The sequence below is a fragment of the Macrobrachium nipponense genome, chromosome 12, assembly GCF_015104395.2.
Source record: "Macrobrachium nipponense isolate FS-2020 chromosome 12, ASM1510439v2, whole genome shotgun sequence".
Taxonomy (NCBI): Eukaryota; Metazoa; Arthropoda; class Malacostraca; order Decapoda; family Palaemonidae; genus Macrobrachium; species Macrobrachium nipponense.
The window spans coordinates 67,481,349-67,495,271 of NC_087205.1; the positions used below are offsets into that span (position 1 = coordinate 67,481,349).

The 13,923-nt window shown below is 38.5% G+C and overlaps 1 protein-coding gene across 6 annotated transcripts in view; it reads left to right on the forward strand.

Moving 5' to 3' along the window:
- Positions 1-13,923, forward strand: part of LOC135224573 (uncharacterized) — a 281,440-nt gene that overhangs the window by 171,412 nt on the left and 96,105 nt on the right. For 2 of the 6 annotated variants that reach the window (XM_064263698.1, XM_064263699.1), the window contains exons 1-2: positions 2,627-2,677; positions 11,591-12,537. The exons of the other annotated variants lie outside the window; for them this stretch is intronic. In XM_064263698.1, coding sequence (XP_064119768.1) covers positions 11,963-12,537 — 575 coding nt within the window. In that variant the 5' untranslated portion in view covers positions 2,627-2,677; positions 11,591-11,962. Of the gene's footprint in view, positions 1-2,626; positions 2,678-11,590; positions 12,538-13,923 lie in introns of those variants that run through there. 6 annotated transcript variants of the gene reach the window in all.

The window sequence follows — 13,923 nt, forward strand, 5'->3', positions numbered from 1 at the left end:
AGTTTTTCTGTTATACAATTTTCGTTACAAGCAATTGCATTAGTGGCATCAATAAATTTCTTGCAGGTATCTTCAGACCGGCAAAGTTTTTTCCGATTCTCGTTCGTCAATTTCTAGTGAAAAATACGCAGATTTCCTTCTTCCATTTGTTAAATTTCGTCGCGACAGCTGTTTCTCCTCATGCCTATATCAAGCGACTACTGACTTACAATCTGGCCTTTGGGCCTATTCATTTCATGGTGTGGGAAGTATGACCTTGAGATATGGGTACTGACTGACTGATTGGTCTAGGGATTAGCAGCTTAACCATTAAGGGTGTGGTTTCGGATACAACGAACATAAGAACATGTATGACAATAAAAGTGAAAGTTTAAACATGTGGTTGAATAAATATTCAAAATATATACCATGTGCTAGTGTTTTCTTATATGTACGTTTAAGATTTAATAGGTTATATGTTGGTTTTAAATGCAGAATTACAAAATTACATACAGAAATACAAAATTAATCATATTTTAACCGTGAGTAAAGGTACAAATAAACTAATGTTAGTTTATACATAAATGTGTCTAATATTGAATTTGAGTGTGTGTGTGTGTGTGTGTGTGTTTGTATATGTCTGTTTGTGTTAGCATAAATTCAGAGAGAGAGAGAGAGAGAGAGAGAATGAGAATCCTGGCAGAATTAAACAGTTCGATTCCAGCCAATTGACATCGGTGTTAGCACCCGGTGGTGTCAATCCCGAACTGAAATGGTCTTGTTGAATGGCTTTTGCACCACACTTATGACCAGCGTTTAAGGGCGAGACTGGCTCACCTCAGGAGTTAACTCGGCCCTCGAAGCGTTTATTGCTTATTCACTCAAGATAGATACATGGCTAGATAGATAGTTGAGTGGACAGACTGATAGATAGATGTTCAAGTTTCGTTACAGATATACTAGGCGAGTAACACGACAAAAAATGAAAATGACTTAGAAATATAATTGTACAGGATGTTCACACCGATAATCGGGGCAGTGCATCGTTAACATGAATAAAAGAGATTTCTTCGATATTCAAGGTGAAACAAAAGGGAAGGCTTATACGCATAGTATATATATATATATATATATATACATACTATATATATATATATATATATATATATGTATGTATATTAATTATATATATATAGCTATGAAGTGGGCATCGGGAAAACGGCAGGACGCATCTCAAAACTAACAGTTTATTTTGGCGACGGTGTTTCGCAGTGCCGTGCGGACATGGAATTCGCCCCCACAAAATTATGTAAACGATCCTGTGGAAATGTGCTGGGCATTGTCTCAGTATTTTCTCTGACGTCACTATACCTTATTTCCAAGAACTCTAAAATCATTTATCTACCATTCTTCCTTTGTAACAAAGCTTTGAAGATAATCGGAGAGGCTCTCCGAGGCGGCCATAGTTCAAGTTGCAGTACTTCGATGGAGGTTTTGGCATGTTAGGCATTTTGATCTTTGCTACATTGCATTTAGGAACATGAGTTTACCTACCAAAATTTGCCCCGTAGTGGGGTAGGTGCCGTCAGTGCACCTCATGCAGTACATGACTTAAGGTTCTTGGCAGCGTCCCTTCGGTCCATACCTGCAACCCCTTCCATTTCTTTTACTGTACCTCCTTTCATATTCTCTTTCTTCCATCTTGCTATCCACCTTCTCTTAACAAATGTTTCTTATAGTGCAACTGGGAGGTTTTCCTCCTGAGAAACCTTTCAAACTTTCTACTGTCAATTTCCGTTTTAGCGCTGAATGACTTCATAGGTCCCAGTGGTTGGTCTTTGGTCTAAAGTCGATTTTCAATTGAGTTAAATCCACTTGATTCAAAAGATACTGGAAGATCAACCTTTCGCGTTTTCTCTTTTTCTTTCCTCCTCTTCTCTCCATGCCCAGTGCCCATCTGGAACCGCGAGAAGCGCACGGCGCCATAGACGCCGTTCCAAGGATACCTGATACGGATCTCTTCCTTCCATATTAGGTTCCCAACCCCTTGACATACACCGTGAAACCCCAGCTACCCTTACGTGCACTGCACGCCAATTTTATTATTCTCAGTATTTGCATGTAAATGTGTGTGAATGGTGTCAGAGGTCAGTGGGGTCAGTGGTATCTATTATTATTTCAGCTGATTTCTGTTGGTAATGTGTGATACCGTTACTTGCTGAATTATCTACATTTTTCATAGCAGATATTTAGACTACGCCGCACCTCTCACTGAAAATTGCCTACCGTTCCATTGTGGATTGACTATACCCAGCTGTTTGCTGCAATGCTGTTATTTTCGTCCGGAACTAAGATTAGGGTCCAGTGTGAGTTCTGGACCTGAGATTTATAAACATTGAGCATGCTTTGTCTGATGCATTTAGTCGTGATAACAATATCATTATTTCATAATGATAGAAATGTTTATAACAAGATGTTGTTGCGCATCTTCATATATGTGAGACATTACACATGTTCATGTATCAACCATCAGCTTTATTTCTCTCTCTCTCTCTCTCTCTCTCTCTCTCTCTCTCTCGTGACCATGAGGTAACCTAAGCCCACCGGTCATGTTGGCTTCTCCAGTATTTGTTGTGTCAGTCATCGTTGAGAAGTGATGTGGAACGGTGGCGCGGAGAAGCCACTCTTAGTGACTTTGGTATGGGTTCATAGTACTAGCTCATTTGCTCTGTGGACCCCGGAAAAGGGCGTAATCCAACTAAGTGTAACATACACGGTGATAAAAAGCCGTTCGGCGTATACAATCAAACTCTTTCGTTCCTCTATACATTTGTCCTAAACATCTTCCAGTAATATACCATGAATCCTCTCTGTGGATCATTTCTTACTTGCTAAAAGAGTTGAGTCAGTCGATTTGATTTGACAGCATCTGTTAACTTGAACAAACTGAGAATCGTAAATGCGCGTGTGAGAAACGTTCACAATATGAAGTGCAATTACCTCAGGGTTTCTTCAGTATTTACCTGCTCAGGAGGTTGTCTCTTTCCTGCATCTAAGTTCAACTGTTTATCAAGAACCAGGCTCATTTGCAAGGGCCTAAGGACCGAGTGACCGTCAACTGGACTTCTGTCGCCCAAGTGCCGTTAGGTTCATGAAGGAACTAGGAGGCCTTTTTACCGTTCACTGTTTCGTGTGTTTGCAGTTTTGTTGATTTTTCGTAATCGTACATTTTGTTTTTTTTGAGGAGGCATAAAATATCGTCAGCTATATGTTCTCCTCAAATATGTTCGGTTTTTGTGTCAATACCTTCTTAATAAGTATGGTGCTATGTTTGATTAGTGTGCCATTTTCCACTTCTTTCGATAGCACTGTTCGTTTTGACTGTTGGACTAAAGAAACAAAATCGTTCTTATCATAGGCACAGAACACTGATTTCATCATAATGTATTATACAACGGCTGAGAATTTAAAGCATAAAGACTGCAACTCATTTAATCTGTGAAAAGACAGTGAAACCTTCCTTGAATTCTGTGGTGACGCTTATGGAGGCTTGAGAAAAGGAACCTCTGAAAGTTATTTTAAATGTTATAACGTTCAGATATTTAGTCCTATGGTTCCTGCTCTCCATTATTTATTTATTTATTTTTTGTTTTTTTATTATTTTTTTGTCAGCTGAAAGTTTGATCTTCTTTATATAGCAGCTCCACCCGTTCATAATTTATAGTACTGAAGATTCTTTCATCATCCGTTATTCTCATCAACTTCTAGGTTCTGAGACAGTGTACTTTCTATATTTTGTTGGAGTCGTATGGTGTTAATGGTTTTTCCTTACAAAAGAATGGAAGATAATGCTATCTTGTTGAAGCGATTGAATTCTCTTACATTTTACGCATACTATACTCACTCAGGTCTGGGGTCCTCTTCAGTGGAGTCCAGAAATAAAACAACCAACGAGTTGTGTGATTTGCTGCTTTCCCTCCGATAATGGCTTCCGTAATTTTATACAAAGGTGCTTGGAGAACCATATCTTGCGTATTAAATATGACATGAAGCTGGAAGAAATGCGTTTACTTGGATTTTGACACGTCCGTAGTCTCTTAAGTCAATAAGAAGAGAAAGTAATTGATCACAAAAATGTGTAATTAATATTTGATTTCACGAAAGGCAGCAAATAAATACTTAAGCTTTCTTTACTCTACAACTTGCCTCATGTGTCCCTGAGTAGTCGACTGTAAGGTATATGTCGTTTAGGGAACAGAATATAAAATAACAGAGCAAGATTTTTTCTTTATATTTGCTGGATTTATCCGAGTTCACCAAAAAGCCTTTTCCAGACCTTCACTTGTCATCGAAGATGGGGAAAGTGGAAGGTAGGGCGTTTAAACACCTGCTCATTCTTGAAGGCAGTTACCGGGATAGATAGGCGAGTGTCATTTTACATCCCTCTAACTTAAACCCCCTTTCCGTGAAGTCAGTTGGGAGTCACACGCGTCATTAATCACTGGACGTTCAACTGTTAACAAGAAATAACATCTATTCAAGAAGGAAATCACTATTAGTTAATGAGAAGGCCTACTGCCAATTACTTTTAATTTTTTAACAAGTATTCCAGAAGGAATTAACTATTATTTGAGTTACTTTTGATTTTTTAACTTCTGTTCAAGAAAGAAGTAACTTAGTCAAATGACGAAGCCAACTTCGAGCTACTTTAATTTTCAAACCGACCAGTAACTTCCAGTGGCCGACCGTTCTGCTTTCTTGTCGATGTCGTTAACAGACAGATGACGTGACCGATGCCTCAATGCGGAACTTTCATTGACTTACTGGTCAGAATGAGACGATGCCTTCAGGTGTTATGGGTGTAAGTTCACAGGGTTCGAAGCATTGAAATTAAGACTATAAACTTGGACTTGGTTTTGACTCTCACATATCTTCAAAATGCGATGACGAAATTGTTTGAATTTCATTTCTGCTCTTAAATCTACAACAAATAAGATATAAACCTTAAATTTAAAACTTTGTTCATCTATTTCATTGAATTCTCACTAAAGCTGCTATCTTTGGTTGCAATATAGAAAATATAAGCAGGCTTACAACACGAATTTAGATGTTGTAAAGGAAGCATTGTTTCTAGTAATGTAAAAAATGTTTTATAATGAAACAACTATCTGTATGTGGCTGACGAATCGCCGTAGAACTTCCAGTCCTGATAAGTGTGAACATGTCTTAAGGAAACATATACTACGCTTATATGCCATCATAATGAGCAACATGCTGCACCTCTGCTTCAAGGCAGCCTTCATTCATTCAAAATGTCAGGCACGTCATTGAAATTTGCTACATCATCATAACAAACATGAAACATCATTTGTTGTATTGCACACAAGGTATTGCTGTTGTGTGCAAACTTAGTGAATGGATTGTAGACTGAGGAAGGAAGATGTCTTTGTGATGATACAAGATTCCTAAATTAAATTTTATGCTCAGGAGTTAATGCTGAAAGGATAGGCGGTATTTATGCAAGTGTTTTGGAACATAACTGAAGATAAATTACTCGTGTCCCGTGGGAGTCACTGCTTCAGGACCCATATGGCCCGATTAAGCTCCATCAAATTCGTGGGAAAAGAGGAACGTTGGGTGGGTTGATAGTATTCGCAAGGAAGGTTCCTGTGCTAAGTAAATAATAGAAAGGGTTTTGGCAAATATCAGGCAATGAATGATTCCAGGGAAACCTCATACTCACATATACTCAAATCTGATGAATACATTCTTTTCTTGAGTTAAGGGCACGTACAGGACTTCCAATGCTCTTTAGAAACACCAGGCAGACACACACAGGCAGAAACAGAGAATCTGTCTGGCTCTGTCTGTTAGCTCTAACCCATCAACAGCCGGCTGATTACCAGTGCATGAATCTCCACTGAAGTCAAAGGACGCTCAATGAGTTATATATTATAACACGAACCCAGATCGCTGATTCCATCCTCGTCCGCGAACAAATCCAGTTCCTCTTTTCAGCGAGATAAATGTGGTACCTTTCACATGACTGAGGACCCTATAGAGAGAGAGAGAGAGAGAGAGAGAGAGAGAGAGAGAATAACGATTTCGTACTTCCTGCCTAGAACGACTCTTTCGACACGAACCGCAATTTCAAGGGTCGAAACCAGCCACGGATTCAGTCTGGAACCTCTCTCTCTCTCTCTCTCTCTCTCCTCTGACAGCTACGAATTCAGTCTGCAACATTGTTGCTCTCTCTCTCTCTCTCTCTCTCTCTCTCTCTCTGACAGCTACGTATTCAGTCTTTCAGTCTGCAACATTGTTGCCTTCTCTCTCTCTCTCTCTCTCTCTCTCTCTCTCTCTCTCTCTCTCTCTGACAGCTACGTATTCAGTCTGCAGCATTGTTGCCTTCTCTCTCTCCTCTCTCTCTCTCTCTCTCTCTCTCTCTCTCTCACCAGCTACGAATTCAATCCGAAACATTGTTGCCTTCTCTCTCTCTCTCTCTCTCTCTCTCTCTCTCTCTCTCTCTCTCTCTCTCTCGTCTGTTTGCTCCCTCTGTACGGAAGGAGCAGTGCTAGAGGTATAAGCGTTGTGCGTTTATGGTCTAAGTCCAATAATTAATTGTGTGTTAGTTTTCATCCTACATAATTGGTCTCAATTGTGCCCAGAAATTCGCGCAGCAGTCTACTAAGAGCCAGCAAACACGGAAATCTATAATATTTATGAAATTGGTAAAGAGTCTCTTTCTTCTGAATGCCTAATTTACTTTCTCTAAACGTAGATCTCCCCATGAACGAATTTCGTAAATGAAATGCTCATATTTTTTCTCTTATTTTTCCCATTTTCATCGTCATATTTGGTTTTCTTTAAAAAAAATTAGTTGATTCTGTTGACTGTTATCATTGGTGGAATGATAAAATGGTTACTTGAAGTTCGTATTAGTCCATGGAAAAAATCATGACGAAGTAGTCAATGTATTTGTTGTTTGTTATTTTTCATTTGTTTCCCGAAACTGTATCATGTGACCAGCGCTTCCCAACGACCGCGATGCAACTCCCATCCTTGCCTTACATCAGACTCGTAGTTGCCATTCGTATGAAAAGCACAATAAAAAGGCTATCATTTTCACGGTGGACAAATTAAAACATAATTGTTCTTGTGACACACTGTAAAACGTGTATCTTGTTCGTCATAGTAGAGGATAAGTTCGCTTACTCTGCGTGTTTCGTATGTAAGTCCTGCCTCATATGGAAGGAGGAGAGTGAAGGTTGGCAACTTATCGACCTTCTAAGCTGACAGGCGATCTTGCTTTTGTTTACGTCCTCCATAGGATAGGAGCCAACGCCAACGTCCGTGTTCGTTTTAGCCTGGCTATTGTGATCTGACAAAGTGGGCTGCGTTGAAAATGAATTTTATCGTGGATGTTGTGCTGTGTAAGTGGCCTCTGGAATTGTTGCCTGGAAGAAAGTCTAATTCAAAACGGAAATGCGAAAGCGGCGCTTTTTCTGGACATTTCTTGAAAGAGTCCTGTCTGTTTCTTTTTCATCCTAATTCATTTCTGATGAGTTTATCTCCTTACGGCTCATGCGTGAAACTGTACAAGAAAGAACATGATTAATCCTCTGTGTGTTCATCTTTTACCAATCATAGTGGCACGTTTAATACAATCTTTGTTTACGAAATACAACATATTCCTGCTAGGATTTCATATCCTATCTGTCCGATAAACCTGACGAGCGCCTCTGTTGCGTGATCGGTATGGTCTTGGCCTGCCACCATAGTGGGCGCGAGTGCGATACTCGGGCATTTCACTGAGGGGTTAGAGATGTGTATTTCTTTTGATAGAAGTTCATTCTCGACGTGATTCGGAAGTCACGTAAAACCGTTGGTCCCGTTGCTGAATAACCACTGGTTCCATGCAACGTAAAAACACCATACAAACAAACAAAGATACATCTGACGTCAGTAACTGGTTCAGTGACTTACAGCTTGAAGTTCGTAATACCATCATGTTGGTGTTGAGTCCAGAGAAAACTTGTAATAGGTTTCACACTACGCATACTGTGTAAAGAGGTGAAAATTTTAATGAGATTTTAGTAATGAAAGAAAATTATGATTTTAACATTAAACATCGACGTCAGTGATATATACATACACACTTATATATATATATATATATATATATATATATATATATATATATATATATATATATATATATATATATGCATATTAGGGTCTTAATTCCTCACACCTTTGGAATTGGACCTGAAAAGTTCAAGCTGGACAACTCTTGTGTTTCTGCTGAAAAGCTAATACAGTCATTCTAGTCTCCGTCTGCATAGTAATATTTTTAGAAAAATAAATCTAAATTCCAAAAGTCATTTTTACAACAAATAATCATGACGATCTTATCGACGAACTGAGGCCGTGTCCCGTTGAATAATGGAAGAGCTTCATTACATCTCGTAAGATTGTTTCGCCATTTGTACAAGGTGTACACTGATTATAATAAGATGTAATATCAACATTTTATTTTCTGTAAACAAAGTGCATGATATCCTTAGGCTCTTGTCGTTCACACGCCGACGTTTATTTCATTAGAGGTTTGTGGAAGCGACAGGAGGAGGAGGAGGACTGAAGTTATTCTAACAAGCCTGAGGATTGGTCACTGCCGTCTGACATGCTGTTATCTTGTCGTTGTTCAGTGTAACAGCCCTTTGACAGTTCAGCACATTCTGGTTCACTGCACCAGGTAGCCATTGCCGATGAGAGACGGATGTATTACCTCTAGATCAGGGCATTTCAACCTTTTTCTCCCCACGTACCCTTATGGGTATTCTTAATGTCAGTAATATACCCTTTCACTTTGTACCTAGTGGAAAACAGAAACTCAGAAAAAACATTCCATTGTGTATATTTACAAAAGCTGTACTGAATTGAATGGACGTAAGTTCATAACTCCCCTGACATAACCAATAATATTCAGTAAACACAAAGAATTTTAGTAAAAATTCAGAAATTTTTTTAGAATTATTTAGTTAATCATTATTTACCTGTGGCTATCCCGTAAATGTTCAAGGTTATGGTACTGAGCTGCAAAAACCAAATACATTATTTTTGCATCAGCTGCAAAGGCAGTTAATGAGATAGATGAAACTGCGTTTCATCAAGTAGCCCAGTTAGCCGAAGAGCATTTTTTGCCAAGGGTACGCGTACCCCAAAGGTACGCGTACCCTGATCTAGTAGATGGTAAAACCATGACTGAAATTTCAGGAGACAATATTGATGTTGGTCATGTTTTGAGTGTTGAAAATGCTTGTGGTTTTTATGGAAATATTTTATGATTTGATAGAGATATGTCTTTTTTTTTCTCATTTACGACAGTTTCAATTTCATTAGAAATTAAATCCCTTCGATTTTACTTTTTTTAAAGCTTTTATTTAGCTTACTTTTGTTTGTTTGTTTGTTTGTCTTGGTCAAATCGACCTGATCCTTTCGTCCGATGGTCTCGAAATTTTGCATGGTTACTCAATCCCGGGGGGCAATAGAACTTCACATGGTCAGTAGGTCAGCAGTGACCTTTAGTGACCCTACAGCGACTTCTCCCAGTATCTGAGAATTTGTATGAAACTTAGGATTTTTCCGCAAACTCTTAGTCTCGGTAAATAATCTTCTTTGGCTCGGCAGGATACCAATTCGATAGCTACAATCATAATCATAAATGGGTTACAATTTCTGTCAAAACTAAAAAGTATAAATAAAAAGATATATATATTAAAATGTTTTTTAAAGAATAAACACTTTTATTAAAATGCACTGAAGAGTTAAAAATTAATTTTTGAGACACACGTGTCTACAAAAAAAGCGTGGGCGCCAAACATTTAAAGTAATTCTACAAGAAAAAGAATAATATATATGTGTAATATATATATGTATATATATATATATATATATATATATATATATATATATATATATTCCTTTAGCATTTCCTTCAATGTTTGGCGCTCATGCTTTATTAAGGCCTTATTTTTAAATTATATTCAATATTTTTTTATTTTAGACTTTTTAGTTTTGTCAGAAATTGTAACCGATTTATGATTTATTTTTAACTTTTTAGTGTATTTTAATCAAAGTTTTCTTTTGACTTTTTTATATTTTTTTATTTTCTAACATTAAGGTTTAGAATGTCTATTATAACCTCATTATTTATATAATTTCCATTTTCATTCATTCTCATCATAACGCTGAATGACCCTATGGGTCCCAGGGCTTGGCTTTATGCCCAAACCACACATTCCATTCCATTCCACGTCTGTATCATGTGATACTGAATGCAAGAAATGGTTCTCTACCTTTCAGTCGAGACTCGACGGCATCTGGCAGACGGACATTGTTTGGCACTGACATTTTCTTGCTTTTCTGTGTATTAAAACCCCCCAAAGAAATTAATTTCTCGTATTCTTTGCCGAGGGCCGCAGCTCTTAACACCATTTGCGTGATCAAATATCGGGCTTGTGGATGCTGTCCTGGTGTTGCTTTATTATTCAATAAAATGTCAATTTTATTCGTGCTGCATTTCCTTGACAACAGAAATAGCCGGTTGTGTCTGGACTCTCGTTTATTCTCTCCTTTGGTACGGGTACCTGCATTCTGGTTCATTGAAACCAGTCGTTTTTGGTCAGTGTGCCCAAAGTACATGCCACTATATCATCTGGTGGCAAAGTCTATAGTTGCATCAAAATCATTTGTCGGTTAAGTTTATATATTATATTAATTAGGTTTTGGACGACGGCTTTGTATTAGTGTCAGTAAGTTTACCTGTGTGACGTAGTGAGAAACGATGAGTATATACCGTTACATCGTTGTATAAAATTGCTAAAGAACGCAGACCAGAGCTAAACCAAGCGCGCATTTGAAACCGAAGAGATGTTATTTAATCGCAAAAACTTGCCTCTCGGTTAGGTAACAGATCTCTGCCGTCTGGACCGCGCTGCCCAACACGTGATGCCGCCTCTCGCCTCTTGCCTCTAGTCGCTCTCCTCCTGTGACGTCGTCATCGTCATCCTCGCCGTCGTCCAGAGCAGCACCACAACTTCACATGATATAAGCCCGGCTGGAAAGGCCATATTTATCCGGTTACGTGCTCCTCTCTCTCTCTCTCTCTCTCTCTCTCTCTCTCTCTCTCTCGTCAGCAAAGACGCAGAGGTCTCAAGCAGAGATTTTCTCACCTACCTATTGGAATTGAGTTGGGACTTGTGCGACGAGTTTTTGGATTAGCTGTTAGAGGTGATTTCTGTATTGGCCGTCCCATGAAAAACGGCTTCAACGTAAAAAGTTATTCGTGAATTTTCATGAAATTGTAAATAAGCGTCGGTTATTATAAAATCGGATGTGACAGTCTCGGGAGTTGGTGCACTTTCCTTGGAAAGAAAAAAGAAAAATGAATGTTTTCTTGTTCATTTTCACATTCGCACTGAATTTCAGTCGCGTAATACGGACTTAATAAAGAATCAAGATGTGTGCTTACTGTCGCCTGGATAGCAAGATTGTCTTTAGAACTATCTGTGAATTCGTTTTTATTTATCACCTTTTTGTTTTCTTGACATAGGTTCCTTGCGCTGTGTCTCTTCCAGAACGAATGTTCTGCTTGAAAAATGTATGCATTGGACTTTACAGGAAATTGGATTAGATTGATTCTAAGTTTTAAACCACACTCCAGTTTTTTAGTATTGATAAGTGACGATAAATTAAAACTAAAAATAAGATGATCAGAAATGGAAACGGACAAAAAATGTCGCGTCTTATGGACCAAAGAAGTTTTGTGACGCTTAGGCAAAGTGCTTCTTTTACTAAATATGAATAGAAAACTTGGTTTTAGAGACCAAACATGAAATCCTCCTCCTCTTGAAGTTGACGTTTCGCGACTAATGCGAAAGTCCTTTTCTTATGAGAGGGGGGACGACTCGTCTTGGGCAGAGGAATGTTAGCCCAGACGGCCTCGGCAGCCTTGTACCTGCAGACAACCAACAGCAGGGAATTGCGAATTACCCGTCTCAATAATAACAATTCCCACGAAGCAAAGGACAGGAATGTGAAACGGAGTGCGGGGCCCCAAATCCGAACTTCACACTGTCGCCAACCCCCCGCAGTTGCTTGTAAACGTCCTTCAAGTGCGCCTTTCGACTTGCCTATCAGCCTGCAGTGGGAGCAGGCCTTGGCAAAGTGCCGCAAGTCAAGTGTTAGTAGCGTCTCGTGGATAGGTTCCAGCGTCTGCTCTTTGGGCCAAAAGTACTGGAACGCAGACGAATGGAAAATAAACCCGAGGAAATCTTTAGAAGACTGGACGACGCTGGAAAATTGGACTCCTGAGTGGCTGAAGAGCAAAGATTTGGGAGAACTCTGGCGGGTTTCGAGGGAAATGGGGAGTGAGTGGTTAGATCAGGAGTGGCAAAAAGTGAAGGACCTACAAATACCCGGAGGGGATTGGTTCGGAATCAATGAAAACATCAGAGACGGAATGGAACTTCTGCCTCCCTCTTACCCCCAGATTCAAAGGTAAGTTTGTTGCTTAGCGCTTTTTGGATTCCTCCTCCTCACCTTCGCTTCGTTACGGAACTCGCCTGGTTTTTTCATTCACGTGTTGCATTCTCTTCTTTCATCTAATGTGTGTATCGGAAATAACGGGTTTTTCAAGTATTAGAATTCTGTTTTGACATATGATGTGAAACAGACGTTATTTTGCTGTCAAAAATAAACTCTGGTTCAAATTCTACAGTAAAGTAGGCTTTTTAAAATTTGCTGTTAGAGAAAGTTGTCACGTATCGGGGCATCAAAGAGACGGGTGAAACTCTGTAAGGTCTCATTGATAAACTACGAGAATGGCGTAGAGGGTCCATCCCGGGGTAATGGTAGATTGGGGTACGTGAATCTTATCTCTGGTGGGGCTTGGGAACTCCACCGCTGAAGATGACCAAAAGTTAGGCAGTAACAACATATCCTGAAAAAAAGGCGTGTCTTTCTGCAAGATCAAAACCCTCATTGCAAGCACTTATCCAAAGACATGAGTGCCTTCTAACGCCACATTCCACTCTTAGAGAGGCAGAGAAATGAATAATATTATAAGCATATATATATATATATAATATATATATATATATATATATATATATATAATATATATATGTGTATATATATATATATATTATATATATATATATATATATATATATATATGATACACACACAAATTGAGGTATGATGACAAGAATTAGTCATAGTATAAACACGAATAAATACATAAATTTTATTACTATAATACTAATTCTTATTGAACTATATTCATATATATATATATATAATATATTAATGTTAGATATATATGAAGAAAATATATAATATATATATATATATATATATATATATACACATAGCGTGCGTGTGTAGGAGCGCTCGTGTTTTCTGTTAGTGAATACTCAGCACAGGCGAGTGTGAATGCCTTGCCAGTTTGATGAAGCAGATTTTTGGTCTCAAGAGATAAAGATGTCACCATTTCGAAGCTAGAGAGAAGAACCTTTTCCAAAGCAATTACATATATTGTATTTTGTCAACTTAAGCGCACTACAATGTGTGGTATCGTGAGATAGAAAGAAATGAGCCACATAGCGTATTTTGTGGGGTATTCTGTTTTAGATGAAGTTCAGAGGACAAATGTGAAATCACGCTCTGGTAATCACTTCCCCTGTTTGTGTCTCTGATGAGAAGTATTTAATTGTAGTAATAAAGGTTTCAGTCTGGAATTTTATTAAAAATGCCACTTTACTTATTCCCCTTGATGAGAAATGTTCCCATTGGTCGCATAACAAGTTCGTTAAACCATAGTGACCAAATCAGGTAAATTCTCTCTCTCTCTCTCTCTCTCTCTCTCTCTCTCTCTCTCTCTCT